Below are 15,984 nucleotides of genomic sequence, written 5' to 3'. Positions count from 1 at the left end.
CTTTTTCTTAATCTGTATTTCCACTTTTCATTCTCCTTTTCTTCATTTTCAATCCTTTTGTCCCATTAACTTCATCTTCGTATCCAAACAAAACAAAAACATTAAGAAAAAGACGTGACAATTTTTTTTATTTACTTTATAGACTTAACAAATTTTAATTTATCCTATTCTCATTTGAGTTATAGAATGTACAATCAAATTATATAATAAAAATTTCATATTTTGGGTCATGCATTCTGTTATACAATTTTTTGTATTTTAGATTGTGTACTGTGAAATACAAAATAAAAAATGTATTTTAGATTTTACAATCTATTTATTTATTAAATAGTTAAAATACAAATTTGGTTTTTATTTATATTCAGTCAATTTAGTAATAATTCTTTTTAATTAAGTTCAATTATTGTCAATTTTATTTAATTTGGTCTTTTTTTTTAATGTTGTTTAAATAATTAGCGAGAATGATCAATGACAATCATGTGTCATTTGTGGTTTCTTTTTTTAATTTTTGGTTAAATGTCCACATGTCAATCCAATAATGTGTCATGTGTTAGAATTATTGTTTTGTATTCAATTTGATCATTATATTTATTAGGTTAAAATACTCCCTTCGTTCATGTTTTTGTTGAAAAATCTCAAATAAGTCCTAAGATTTTTTTTAGTCTCAATTAGGTCCATATTTTTGAAAATGTGTAATAATTAAGTCCATTAGTATAGAGTTAACGGTGTTAAAGATATGCCACGTGTCAGCTCCACATTTTTTTAAATTTTTTTAAAAAAATTTTAATTTTTTTTGAATTTTTTTTTGAATTTTTTGAATTTTTTTTTGAAAATTATTCATGCCACGTGTCACGACAATATTGTGCCACGTGTCAAGTCAGTAAGGTGACACGTGTCAAATCATTATCTGAATCTCAATTTGGTCCATATATTTGTTATTTTTAAATATATTTATTTTAACTTTTTACAAAATTGTTTTAAAATTTTATATTTAAATTTATAAAATTATTAATTTTAAACCAATTCTAACATTTGTATATAAATTATTTAAAACAATTTTGTAATAAGTTAAAATAAATATTTTAAAATTTTAAAACAAAATATAAAATAAACTTAATATTATTAAAATGTTTAATAAAAATATCATTATAAAATTTATATAAAAGTTAAATTTGATCTTAATTTGGAAATGATAAATTGAAAATTAAAAAAAAATGGACTGAAATGTAATAAAAATAACAAATATATGGACCAAATTGAGATTCAGACAATGATTTGACACGTGTCACCTTACTGACTTGACACGTGGCACAATATTGACGTGACAGGTGGCATGAATAATTTTCAAAAAGAAATTCAAAAAATTCAAAAAAAAATTAAAATTTTTTAAAAAAAATTAAAAAAAATGTGGAGCTGACACGTGGCACATCTTTAACACCGTTAATTCTATACTAACGGAATGGACTTAATTGTTACACATTTTCAAAAATATGGACCTAATTGAGACTAAAAAAAATCTTAGGACCTATTTGAGATTTTTCAACAAAAATATGGACGAAGGGAGTATTTTAACCTATTTATTATATTCATTATATTCCTTATATGTATATGGGTTAAATATGTTTTTTGTCCTTCAAGTTTAAGTCAAATTTGGAATTAGTCCCTCTTCAAAAAAATTTGATCAATTTAGTTCTTCATATTTAAAAAGGCATGAATTTAGTCATTTTAACCAAATTTAATTTATCTCGTTTCAAGTGTATTTCATGATAGTATTTAAATTGTTTACACTATGACACATTTTAGTTTCAATGTTAACTTAAATATTATCATAAAATACGTTTAAAATATCAAATAAACTTAACAAAATTTGGTAAGAAGAACTAAATTCACGTATTTTTAAAGATGAATGACTAAATTGGTACAAAGTTTCAAAAAGAAACTAATTCTAAAATCCAGTTAAACTTAATAACCAAAAACATATTTAGCCCTTTTTTTATATATATATATATATATATAAATATATAAATATATAAATATATCATAATATAAAATCAAATGATTTCACGTGATTATTTCTGAAAATAAAGTTTATTTCTGAAAATAAAGTAACACATTTATTGATCCGAAAATTTTTTCTTTTTAAATGCAGATTTAGACGGAATGTAAACTTAAATAAACGTGGACTTAAGCAAATGTTTACTATATTTGAAAACATAATATTCTAAAAAAATATTTCAAATTTTCTTTTCTTTAAAAAAAAATTATTTTGAGAGTAAAAAAATCATAAAAGGAATAATAATCTTTGTTTAGATAAAATAATATATATATTTTTTTACGCCTATGTGTATCGCGGAAGGGCAAACATACAAACTGAAGACAAATGAAATCGAAGGAACATTTGATGTTGTGTGCGACACTGCTCATCTTTCTCTCTCTCTTTCTATATCTACATTTGTTGTGTTGAGTTGAAGCCTTTTAACTCAACTCAACACAGCACTTTCGACTCTCTCTCCTTGTTTTTGGTTTTGGCTAATTTCTAGGGTTTTGCTCTGTCTTTACTATTCCCAACAAAATTGTGCTTCCACACCATGGGGGTCTCCTTCAAGGTCTCCAAGACCGGCACTAGGTTTCGCCCCAAGTCAATTCCCCAACCTCTCGAAGGCGCATCTGACAATTCCAAGTCCCAGGTAAGATCACCAATGCGCAACCGTAATTCGATTCGCCATTCCTACAAACAATCGCAAATTGAGTTTGGGGTCTCTCGATTAATTCACAAGTTTGTGTTTTTCTTGTCATGTGCATGGTTTTGCTGGTCGACATGTTTTTCTTAATCTTTTTTGGGTGTTGTTGTAATCTACAAGTAAAATTAAAGAGTAGTTCCTCACAACGTGTGGAACTGAGGTTTGAATTCCCATTGGGAGAGTTGTCCAACTACATTAAATGTGCCTAACTCAACTGATTTTTTTTTTTTGGTTCCGAAGCAAGAATTCAAACAAGTTTGGGCCGTATGATAATACCTATGGAAGAAAACAGAAAAGCAGCGTTTATTTATTGTCAAAGCTTGTTGAAGTTTCATCCAGTGTTATTTTTCGTTTCACTGAGATTGTTGCACACAAAAGTAATGAAGATGTAGTTGCGCTAGGGAATTTATGGGGAGGAGGTTAGATGTGAAAATCATTGACTACTAACAAAACTAAAGTCTTCTGTTTTATCGCCACTATACGAATACAATAAGTTGAAAATAAGTTGCATAATTTGATTGGATTGGCTTATGCCACACAACCATAAAACTAATAAGTGTCTGTTCTTCTGATTTCAGCTTTGGGGATGGGATCTAATGGAGCTAGGCTAATAATATGTGAAATTTGAAAATGTTGAGTTTTCTGGATTTAATTTGCTCAGTGGATTGGTAGATTGTTCTATTCTTTTAAAGGATATATAACCCTGTGTTGCAATTGCCTGACATAGAATCTGTAGTTTGACTTATAAGTTCAGTTGAAAAATCAATATAAAGAATGGAATTTGTTAAATCTTTAGAATTCAAGTTGTTTTCTTGATTTCCTTAACCATCTTTATTTATACAGAGTGGTCTTGTTGAGGCTGGTGAAAACATTGCTCAGATTCCACAGTCATCTGCTTCATCTGAAACTCTTTCATTAGCAGGTCAGCCATCAAGTATATAGCTCACTTTTGTACAAATCCTGAGTGTTGTGGTGTTTACTTAATTACTTGTTTTGACAGAGAGAGAAGCTTCTTTCACATTGAACCTGTTTGCAGATGGTTATTCTATTGGAAAACCTTCAGAGGTTTGTTTAAAACAATTAATATTTTGCTATAGTTTAAGGAATGACAACAATGTGGTATGCATTCTTATGAAGTTAACTACTTTGAGAATTTTCAGAATGAGGCAGCAAATACCACAAAATATCAAGATTTTCCAAAGTTGTTACATCCCTATGATAGGTCATCTGAAAGTCTTTTCTTGGTAATTATCTCGGCACCATGTAATTTCTTATTCTTTCCGTTTTAAGTTTTAAATTCTAAGACTGACAGTCATTGAGTGCAACAATCAACACTTTCAGCATATGTATAGTAAGCATTTCTAATCGTTGAGTGGGGCATTCACCACTCTGTACTTATTTAAAATAGGCATTACTGTATGCTTGTATCAAAATTCTCATGCTAGACTTTAAGATTCTTGGCTTGATTCAATCAATTTTTAATGACATCATAATTGAGTTTCATAATTTGAGTTTAATGGTACTGGATTTGATATTTGTTTGATTGTCTTCACCTTCTTTACTCAGCACCTTAAAATTGAAAACATCATTATCAATCTTGATATTGGCTGACCCCAAAAACACTATAATGCGATAGCACAAAGATGACTTCTATTTCAAATATTTCTTATACATAATCTATACTGTTATCTTTATAGAAATAAAATTAGGAGCTGATCCTATGTAATCAGGGATATCTATATTATATATGTATTATTAGACACATTTGTATTTATTCCTTTATTATACCTTTCTTATTAGATATAAAATCTCTTCTATTTATTGTATTGGTTCATTTTTTTCAATATAAATAAAGCACCCTTGCTGTGTCCGAAACACACTGTTTCAGTTCAATGTTTCTCTCTTCCTTAGATTTTGACATAGACTATATACGTAATTACATATATAAGGCACATAAAGTACTCTGAACTCAGCTCATTCATAATTATTAGTAAAAAATCTCGCATGTATTAAGCAAAACACCCAAGTAAATTGCGAAGAGCAAAAGTGAAGGAGATTTGGTGGTCTCCATCATAGGTGAGCAGATAGAAGGCATGTTTGGTTGAGAAGAGAAAGGGAGAACTGAGGAGTTTTGTTTTTGCTGTGGAAATGAGTGGGGATTACGGTTTTTTCTTTTGGGCCTAACCAAGGCTCGATGTCATTTTTACTCTAAAAAAAGATGCTGCAACAGGGACCAAATTGGGTTTTGTTACCCATAAACCTTACACCTCTATCAGGCATTACAAACCTGCAATTTGGACTTCCATTCAGCTCCAACAGAAAAAACACCAATGAGTCTTTGTTACTTCCTGAGCTGCTCCACACTGCTATGGCATTGTAGAATTGTTATTACGTGCTATTAATAACTCTGAATGGAAATAGAAATAGAGCCAGACATTTGCTGTTGTCTTAGCCTTTCCTTTGTGTAGCATAACATTCTGTGGCTTATCCAGCAGATTATGTCTTTCGTAATTTTGTTATCAATTTCAGTTTGTATGTTTATGTTGAGAATTTCTTGTACATACCTCCCTTTTTTTTTATATATATAATGATGTATTTGCAGGCCATTGAGTCAGGTCACTTGCCTGGGGATATTCTTGATGATATACCTGCCAAATATGTTGATGGAGCACTAATATGTGAGGTAAGCCTTTTTATTTTTTAGATGCTTTGCTTTCAAAGTTAACATTTAGAGTTTAGTTTACTTTCATATACAAATTTATTAACGGGACATGAATTTTCTTCTGTGCTTTAGTTTGGTTAATTGGTTCTGTTGTTCATATGGATATCTTGTCTTATTCTTCTTTTTATTTTGATTGTAGACAATATAAAGAGCTTCTTAAGTGTTCCAATATGCAGTTTTACAATTTTTTCTCACTTCACTACTTGTTTCTTCGCATTTTCCAGTTGCTATTTAGTATCAATTTTTAGATGCTCATTTTTTTATAAGATTGGGCTTTAAATCTATCCTGTCACTCTCCAGGTGCATGATTATCGAAGATGCTCTTTTGACAAAGGGAGTAGTGTGTCTGCAGAAAGTTCTCCTACTGTTAGCAAAGTATGCCTCAAGATGTCCCTAGAAAATATTGTTAAGGACATTCCATCGATTACTGACAAGTCTTGGACATATGGTGATCTGATGGTAAGTATGATCCATCATTCATGAATGACCAATTCCTATCATTTTTTTCATTGATCTCACTTAGATGATCACATTGATAATAGGAAGTTGAATCAAAGATACTGAAATCATTACAACCAAAACTTCATCTAGACCCTACACCAAAGTTAGATCGGCTGTGCGAAAGTCCACTTCCTGCAAAGGTATACTGAAGTTAATTTTTCCCCTTTATGAATGTAGTTCAGTATTATGGGCATCTAAATAGTCTTGAAGTTAATGTTACAGCTGAATTTGCCAAGAAAGCGATTAAGGAATATGCCAGAGTTTGCTGTTACTTCTACCAATAAAATTCATGGGAAGAAAGTATGCATAGATAGAGTTCAAGAAGCTTCAATTGGCAGGTTAGGTGATTCGGGAAACACATCTTCCAATGCTATTGTACAGCAGACCCATGAAAATCAATCCATGCAAAATCTTACTCCTAATGTTGCCATGGCCTTGAGACCTAAGAATTTTATACCTGATTCTTCCATCCCTAACTTTCCAATGATGTCCCATCAACCAAGATATGGAATGGCAGTTGGAACTGCAAGAAGTTTGCAGGAGCAAGGACCAGTTCCTTCTATTAATTCATCCGGGGCATCTCCTTCTGCTCAAGATGTCATGATTTCATATGCTGATCATGCAAACTCAAGTGCTTCTCTTCATGGAAAAAGGGATCAAGACGGACAAGCATCACCTTTATCCAATATTGCAAAAAGAATGAGGCCTACGTCTGCTGTTGTTGAAGCAATGCAGCATCAGCAAATAGGTTCACATGTTGAATCCCTTCAAGGATCAGATATGAATTGGCAGAATACATTGCAACAACAAGCTTTGGCCAGAGGTATTCAGTATGGAAGTGGTGGCATTCAGAAGTTTTCTCAGCAGGTTTTTGAAGGGGGGGTGAACCAAGAGATGGGGGCAGTTTCCTTTACTGCTGGTCAGCAGGGCATGAGATTGGTTGCAAAAGAAGAACAGTTTGAAATTGACAAAGTAGATGGTGCAGAGACAAACCGCAATAGGAGTGAGATGGAAATGGAAACAAACATATTAGATCCACAACAGTTACGGCTTCAGCAACGATTGCCACAGCATGCATATATGAGACCTAATTTCCCTCAGGCAGCCTGGAACCTGGGTCAGCATATAGACAAAGAAACAAAAAAAGACGACCAGCATCAGAAAAGGAAATCAGTTCAGAGTCCTCGGTTATCTACTGGGGCATTACCTCACTCCCCATTATCTTCAAAATCAGGTGAATTTTCTAATGGTGCTGTGGGACCAAGTTTTGGACCATCTTCAATGGCTGCTGTGCCGGGAACAGCACAGAAAGACAAGACTTCAATGGTCTCAGTTCCTGCTACTGTTGGAACACCATCTGGTGATTCTACGCAAAGACAGCAACAGGCACAACTAGCTGCAAAACGGAGATCCAGTTCCCTTCCTAAGACTCCAGCAATGAATGGAGTTGGCTCTCCTGCTAGTGTTGGTACGACCAGTGTCCCACTGAATGCAAATAGCCCCTCAGTTGTGACATCGAGTTTGGTTGATCAAGGCCTTCAAAATATGCTTGAACGATTCTCAAAAATTGAAATGGTCACAATGAGGTATTCTGATTTTAATTTTAAAACTGCATCCCAATGCCTTTCGTAATCCAATATTTCTAATATTCCACAGATTTATTCTTAGAAAAATAATGCAAATATTCTGTGATGGTGTGGCTTAGATCAATATTTAATCTTTTATTTTCTCTAATGATCTGATTTATTATAATGGATTAGCCTTTGGTCTTGTTTTTTAAACAAATGGTGATGCCATTTTTCTTCGTGTTCTTACAATTATGGTACGAACTTCTTTCAGGCATCAACTTAACTTTAAGAAGAACAGGGTCGAGGATTTTCAGATGAAGAAGCAAAATGTATATGTAACATCACCTATAGCACCATATATAGCCAGTTCAACTAGTAGTGAGGGAGTGATAGATGATTCAATTTCTTTGTCAAAGTCGCTTATAGGTGGAAGTATGAATGCGTGTAAAATGAGAATATTAACTTTTTGTGTGCCTGAGCGTGTAGTTCAAGGTTTGTATCAATTTCTCTAGCTTCTTGGAAATATATAATTTTTCTTCCTAATCTGACATTCCGTTTTTATACAGGAAATCATGTTTCTCTAGTTCCAAGATTGCGTACTCGGATGATAATATACGAGAAATCGGATGGTACTGTGGCTCTGTATTACGGGGATGTTGAAGAGGCTGATTACCTAGCTGCAGAGGATTATCTCCTCACATTACCCAATACTGTAAGTTCCACTGTAGACATGGTTAATATATATAAATCCTTTACTTGAAAATAGTTTTATGAGGTTAAGTCCAAATTTACATTCCAAGACTATGTTAAAGCCTATCCTAGATTCATTAAAAGGAGTCACCTTCCATACTTTTATCACATCAAAAAGTCCAACAGTGTTGGGCTTATTGAAAAATAAATGTAAGTGCCACATTGAGTATGATCAATTGTGGATATTGCCATAATTTTTTTGTCATATTACTTCCTTTCACACTTGCACGGTTTATCTTGCTTCCAAATTATATATCAACTCGGATCTTCTCCATTGTCATTTTGGAAAGATAGTTTTTACCGATAATATGTTAAATTCTGAACATTAAGTTAAATGTTCATTGGTCGTTGACATGAACTTGTTAATTTCTTAACGAACTTGTTGAGAGAGAGAGAAACAAGAGAGCATAGGATGAATTTCGTGTATTTAGACCACAATATACAGGTGAAAAATATAATTATAAAATATTTAGTGATCTTATTTTAGGCTAATAATAACATAAATATAGAATCAATCAAATTAATTTAAATATCCACCATTACTATGTTTACAAGATTCTAACAGAACTGTTATAGTAGAGCAAGCATTTAATTTATATAAGGGATTATACGAGTCTATTCATCTGATTTATGTGGGCTTTCTACAAGTTTATTCCTCTGATTTATATAAGGGGTTTCTACTAGTTTATTCCTGATTTATGTAACCTTTTTGTGAATCAGCATTCTGCGGATTTGCTTGCTGAACAGTTCTGTTCACAGGTATGTCACTCCATAAAACATATCAACACCCAATTTCACGATTTCGATTGCAACACACACCTTCGTCAATTTGTTTTCTGAACAGTTTAATCTTCCTATTGTAGATGATACGTGAAGGATATGTGAAGGAAGATGACCGTATCCAACTTAAACCAAACCTTGTGAACCTTCCATCGGGCAATCAATCTACTGCTCCTAATAATGCTGTAGTTGAAATGCAACCATATGGAGAACCCGTTCCTGGCCAGTCTTCTAATGAAATTGCAAAACCAGTTTCTGGAAATAATGCATCCATAAACCTATCCCAGAATCTTGTAACAAACCCAAGAATGTTGCCACCTGGAAACCCCCAAGCCTTACAGATTTCTCAAGGACTTCTCTCAAGTGCTTCAATGTCTTCAAGACCACAGCAACTGGACTCGCAACAAACTGTACAGCAACAGCAGCAGCAGCAGATGCAACAAAATCAACACACACTCATTCAACAGCAGAATTCCCAGTTCCAGAGATCTCCTATGATGCTTGGGACAAATCAGCTTTCACACTTAAATCCAGTCGGACAGAACTCCAACATGCCGTTAGGTAATCACATCCTCAACAAGTCTTCAGCTCTCCAGATGCAGATGTTCCAACAACAGCAGCAGCAGCAGCAGCAGCCACAAATGCAAAGGAAAATGATGGTGGGACTTGGAACCAATGTGGGAATGGGTAACTTGAGAAACAACCTAGTTGGGCTTGCACCCATGGGCAATCCTATGGGGATGGGAAGTGCTAGGGGAGGAATAGGAGGAAGTGGAATCTCAGCTCCAATGACATCTATAGCTGGCATGGGAAATATGGGTCAGAACCCAATGAATCTTAGCCAGACTTCAAATATTACTAATTCCATAAGCCAACAATTCAGATCTGGATCGCTAAATTCCACATCTGCTGAGATTTTATCCAAGCTTAGATTGGTACCGACTCGAAATATGATGGGTTCCCCTCAGTCAAACTTAGCTGGCATCTCTGGTGCCAGACAAATGCACCCTGGCACTGCTGGTCTTTCAATAATGGGTAGGACTAATGCAATGCAGCGGCCAATGGGTCCACCAAAGATGATGGCAGGGATGAATCTTTATATGAATCAGCAGCAGCAGCAGCATCAACAACCCCAACAACAGCAGCAACACCAACAGCAGTTACAACTACAACAACAGTTGCAGCAGCAGCAGCAGCAGCAAGAAACAAGTTCACAATTGCAGGCAGTTGTTTCTCCCCCACAGGTGGGATCTCCATCAATGGGAGTTCCACCACTGAACCAACAAACACAGCAGCAAGCAAGCCCTCAGCAAATGAGTCAACGAACTCCGATGAGTCCCCAAATAAGCTCAGGTGCAATTCATGCCATAAGTGCCGGTAATCCCGAAGCTTGTCCTGCCAGTCCACAGTTGAGCTCTCAGACCCTCGGCTCTGTTAGTAGTATAACAAACTCCCCCATGGATATGCAAGGTGTTAACAAGAGCAACTCTGTCACTAATGCACAATGAAGTTACAAAGCCTATAATGTCCAAATCAGTGCCCCTCCAACCTAGGTTGTTCAAAACTCTGGAACCAAGCAAATCATGTTGAATATTTGTGCATTAAAGTATGCCGGAAATTGATAATTATTTAGTTATTAATAAACATAGAGCATGTTGAATAAATATGCTTATTTTGTAACTATAGGGGGATCACATGTACTGTCTGTTGTAAATAGTTTCTTCTTCTTTTTTGCACCCATTGAACACATCAGTGAAAGTTTTTACAATATTTAGGCCAATATTAGCTTGTATTATATTTTAGCTATTTTATTCTATTTTTATAGTTTTGGTGCGGATTATTCTTTTTATGGGGCGGAGTAACAAGTTATGTTTTAAAGTAAAAAAATCCCAATCTCAGGTATTTGTGTATCTATCGGTGGGTTGTATTTATTGGGTGTTTATTCATGGACAGGTACATCAATAGCAAAAGCTTGTATTCGAATCTAACGTAATCATTGTTAATGAAACAGAATATTTGTACATGAAAGGTGTTTTGGAAACAGCTTTATAAAAATATGTTCTGCATTTTTTGGAACGAGTATTTTTTTTTTCTCTTGCTCTGTAGCATTCTTTCTCTTTTCTTCTTCTGGAGCAGCAATTTTGCAGCTGTAGGAAGAAATTGTCAAATTTAACTCTTCCTCACACACACACACACACACACATATATATATATATATATATATATACACATTTATTTATCAATTTGAAGTACCTGTGCTGAATTTTTTTTTTATCAATGTTTTTTAACTATAATAATAATAACTATTTTAATTTTAAAAAATTAAAATTGATATGAATTTTGTTCAAATATAGTAAGATAAGTTTAACATCATTAAATTTAATAAAAAAATTGTGCATAGTAAAAAAATACAAAATTTATGTTAGAAAGACTCGTTAGTAAGTACGAGTACACCTAATATTTATTTTGTAGAATGTAACTAGAGTAATAAACAGAATAAAGTATAAAGTCGCGAAGAAAAGGTAGAGCATTTAAGCCTTATAAAAATATTTAACAAGACTGAAGTGAAAAGAAACGAGGGAAACAACACAAAATCTTGTATCGAGAGACACAATTTGTTCTTTTTTCCAGTTAAAAAAACCAGAAACATTTGAATGGCACAACATATGAAATCGTACCCCCATAATTTTTCTTTAACTCATGCATTCCCTCTGTCTCTAAGATCATGTAAGAATTTGCAGTTATCCCCAAAATAGCACCTTCCACGGGAATAATGTCTGCACACCTGATTTACCTTAAAGCTTTCTCTGTTGGGTGCCATAAATGGGTGAGAGTGGTTTGCATTTGCCAAAGGTATTCTATGATGAGTGCCCATTGGAAATCCAGTTGTCTTCTGAGCCATGTTAGGGTGGCAGTTCACAAAACTATGTAGGTTTTCTCTGAAATGGGGGTCTGCATAATTATAGTTTGCACCAATATCTGCTCCTCTAACACGACCAATATCAAAAGTATTCCTAAAGTCACTTGTGTAATTCCAAGCTTGTTGATTATGCATACTGTGAACAGCAAATGATGTTCCACCAAAAATTGCTGCTGGATTGTTTAAAATAGAGGATCTTTCTTCCATTATATTGAAAGGTAAAACTGAATTTCGAGATGGAAATTCAGGGTTTTCTGTATTAATGACTACATTTGTTCCTTGAGGTTGATATTGTGGCCTTGTAATGTGTGAATTTGATTGACGTTGGTTCCTTGCTTCATTTTTGGAGACCCTGAACATATAACGCAGAAAGCACATGAAATTATTTTGTAATCATAAGTAGTTAGTATAATCTACAGTGGCAATGTACAAGACAAGATACTTTAAATCTGAAATCAAGTACCTATTTTCCTTAGTACTCTTTCTCTTCTCCTTTTCTTGAACCCTTGCTTCTCTATCTGCCCTAGCAAGAGATCCCCTAGAGTGTTTTTCCATCAATATTCTCTGCCTTTTTGCTTCATCTTCCCATTTCTAATATTAGGGACACATAACATATTAATCATTTAAGGAACCTTTCTCAAAGGGGAATAGCTCTCACTGAAATAAGAAGAAATTGTAGCAAATGAGGAACCTGTCTCAAAGTCTTCAGCCTGTAAAGGTTTCGACCCTTAATCAGTAGGGGGTAAAGGGGAGGGAGAGGCTTTTCTCCTTTACTCCAGAGCACTTCAATCTGTTTATGAACAGGATAAGTACACAAAGCATATTGTTACTAGAAAATCAAAATAATAGCAGCTTAAACTATACTGCTATCCAAGGAGAGATAATATGCATCTTGATTGGTATATAAAAATATACTCCAAGAAAAGGAAACCATAGCTCTAAAGATTTTCTGTAGTCTGATTGATAAATCAGTTACCAGTACCCTTGTGTAAGAGAAACATACTTTGCCATAATTTCAGTATCCATCAAAGAAAACTATCTAAATTTATTCTCACCGTAAATGTATGCTGTTGTTTAGCAGCACCATAGCTTTCTTTCACTATGCGGCCTGCAACAATCCTTTTGCCACAAGATGGACCAGTAGCACTCCGGGATGCGATGCTAAACCTGAGAAAACCAAATCTGATAAGGAAACTGGAAGATGGCTGTAATTTAGAATCGCACTTCACCAATATCATTAATCTCTCCCTTGGAAGTCAGTTAGAAAATATATCCAATGACATGTATATTAGTAAGCAGTAAGCATAACAATGCTGTGCTTGTCAATTTCTATGTATACATGTACTCCCTCAAAAAAAGTTTCAGTGTAAAATATAGAATGTGAGGTTTTTTTCATTTATCATGCATTGAGATAGAAACATGTATGAAAAAAACAACTTACATTTCATAGACATTTTGCTCAAACAAAACAACATCACCAGTGCATGCATCACCTGCACAAGCCAAACTATTTTCAGGTTCTGAAGCATATGGATGATAAAATAAAATTAGGCGAACAGAGTTTGAGCCAACATAAACTAAAAGATGATGATCGCACATCTAGAGGATGTAGCTAACTGCAGAAACTGTTAAACAGATATAGAAATCAGGAAAGTAAATAATACATACAAGAAATATATTTAAATATATTATTAAGAATGGGGATATTTCAAAAACAGAGTACTTAATTAAAATTTTGACTTGGAAACGAAATGTTTTGAAAAAACAACTGAGCTCCAAATATTCTTGTGGTTCGAATTATAAAAATATTTCTTTCAAACTTATGAGGAACACGTTGAATCAGTTTACATATTATGTTAATCCGAACAAATAATCTCACAACTCTGAAAATGCTGCATTAAAACAGCATATTTAAAAAAAACACAAGAACCCACCTTTACAATTTAACACAAAGCTAGAAGGCGGATACTTCTTCTCCCCTCCATTTAAAATCCTGAAGATCACAAAGAATTAGAGAAACCACACAACTTCTTCTTTTTTTCTTTCTTTTTCTTTTTTCTTTTGAAAAACTGCTGGATGAAGTGTTTCACAGAAAACGTTAATTACTTCAAATGCTCCCTTATGCGTTCTATAAGTGTGTCCTTGTTTCCAGTTAGCCTTAGACCATTCTTCCTCAAATACAACTTGCATTCATCCACTTTCAATTTCTCCAACAATCCCTCTGCCAACCAAAACAAACGACAGATGAAAATGTTCAATAGAAAACCTTAAACACGGAAACAAACACGCATCATGTTCAGTTCTATTTCCACTTCTACATAAGAACACGAAGGGTTTAAAAGAAAGATTATAAAAGAGTAGCTAACGATTATTAACATCTTCTGGTAAAACCCAAAATGAACAAAAAAAAAAAAAAAGAAAAGAAAAAAAGAGGATTAACCTTCGATTAACTTTTGAACTTTCCCAAAATTCTCTCCATCATTTACAGATGCAGTGGTCGCCAACACTTCCTCACCTCGACCCTTCTCCTCGATAGAGCTGTATACACCAAGCTACGACCAAATAAGGCTTGAGAATTCAATTCAATTTTAAACAATGGGTTGGAATTGGTTCACGATTTTACCGCGCTTTTTCCTTTTGCTTAAGTGAGAGGTTTGAGAATTTGCTATGAGTTACTTCGAGCGCGTCGTAATCGGAGTCTTCTCCCGAGTCCTCCCAGTCGGAATCCGAGTCGGATCCTTCGGATTCCGTAGAGATTTCGATCAGTTCCATAGGAGAATCTTCGATCGCCATTGGTGAACGAGAGTGTTGAGAGTTTCAGCAATACAAAGAGGGAGTTAAAGAAGCTGAAGCTTTTTTTTACCGTTGCAGGAGCAGGGTTTTTGGTGAGTGAGATTCAAAAACAAATAAATAAATAGTAATCATTATAATAATTAATAGCAACATAAAGAATAATTAAAAGAAAATAATATAATATTATAATATATAATTAAAAGAAATATAATACCTCTTTCATTTTCTTAGAAAAGTATCAATTGAAGTTTATATAGTTTATTTCTTTTGTCTTCAGTAGTATTCACTTGGTTCTCTTCAGGTCCCCATGTTGTACATAAAACAAATAAGCACCATAATTTACGTTTTTGACTTAAATTAATTTTTTAATTATAAGAAAAAAAATCTTATGTTTAAACAAGGAAAGAAAGAATTGGGTTTATATATATATATATATATATATATATATATATATATATATATACTAATTAAGTTAGAATAAAAATGGAGAAAAAAAAAAGAAAAAAAAACTATTTAAAAAGATAAATAAATTATTATTCTTGAACGTATGTACACTGTTTCAATTTTTTTCATCTATCATACTATTTATTACATTTATTAGATTGATCATTTCTGTAAAGTAAGGAATGATTCTATCTTCTCATGTAACACAGGAACCAAAAGAAATATTGAACAGTAAACAGCTTAGTGTCATATATTAAATAATAAAAGTATATAAATTAAATTTTTGAATCATTAACTTTTTGATTAATTGTTGTCATGTATACCTTACAAATTTTCCATTTTTTCTAATATTTAAATTTAATTTTAGTGGCCATTTTATTTTTAATAAATTTTATATTACATTATATTTTAATTTTAAACATAAACTGAAATAAACTAAAATTGGTATCACTGATACCAATTTTCAGTTCTTTATTCTTCTTCTCCTTACAATCCTCATTCATTTTTTTCTCTTAAATTCCTTTTTCATTTCATTCCTCTTTGTCATTTGTTTTCACTGTAAACGAAGTTTCTCAATATTACTGTAAAATAATGAATTTTACAAGCAGATATCATTTAATTTTTCCCCAATATAAAGATTCAATAAGAATTGAGTTCTTATCTAAGAACTTTGGCAAGAACTAGAACTGAAGATGTCCTAATTTCATTCTGTAAGTTCCACAGTTGTTTTTCAACTCTAGGGAATTTCATATTTGATGTGTTGTG

At 33.1% G+C, this 15,984-nt stretch overlaps 2 protein-coding genes across 2 annotated transcripts; one reads left to right on the top strand and one right to left on the bottom strand.

Annotated features, from left to right (window-relative positions):
- Positions 1–2,376: 2,376 nt before the first annotated feature.
- On the top strand, positions 2,377–10,842 carry LOC114166091 (nuclear receptor coactivator). The gene is made up of 12 exons (XM_028050752.2): positions 2,377–2,687; positions 3,585–3,663; positions 3,742–3,806; positions 3,902–3,985; positions 5,344–5,424; positions 5,764–5,922; positions 6,006–6,104; positions 6,187–7,550; positions 7,804–8,024; positions 8,099–8,244; positions 9,003–9,041; positions 9,146–10,842. Exons 1-12 carry the CDS (start codon positions 2,589–2,591, stop codon positions 10,568–10,570), a joined length of 3,861 nt encoding a protein of 1,286 aa, XP_027906553.2. The 5' UTR covers positions 2,377–2,588; the 3' UTR covers positions 10,571–10,842.
- Positions 10,843–11,566: 724 nt separating this feature from the next.
- Positions 11,567–14,894, bottom strand: LOC114166346 (uncharacterized). The gene is made up of 9 exons (XM_028051062.2): positions 14,606–14,894; positions 14,423–14,520; positions 14,089–14,203; positions 13,917–13,975; positions 13,424–13,475; positions 13,038–13,149; positions 12,674–12,772; positions 12,446–12,573; positions 11,567–12,334 (listed from the first exon to the last, which is right to left on the bottom strand). Exons 1-9 carry the CDS (start codon positions 14,773–14,775, stop codon positions 11,761–11,763), a joined length of 1,407 nt encoding a protein of 468 aa, XP_027906863.2. The 5' UTR covers positions 14,776–14,894; the 3' UTR covers positions 11,567–11,760.
- Positions 14,895–15,984: the final 1,090 nt, after the last annotated feature.

The sequence above is a fragment of the Vigna unguiculata genome, chromosome 10 (genome assembly GCF_037176805.1).
Source record: "Vigna unguiculata cultivar grain cowpea cultivar isolate G323 ecotype 2 chromosome 10, ASM3717680v1, whole genome shotgun sequence".
NCBI classification, from domain to species: domain Eukaryota; kingdom Viridiplantae; phylum Streptophyta; class Magnoliopsida; order Fabales; family Fabaceae; genus Vigna; species Vigna unguiculata.
Note: the sequence above shows the minus strand (reverse complement) of the source record. Positions and strands in the feature narration are given on the sequence as shown.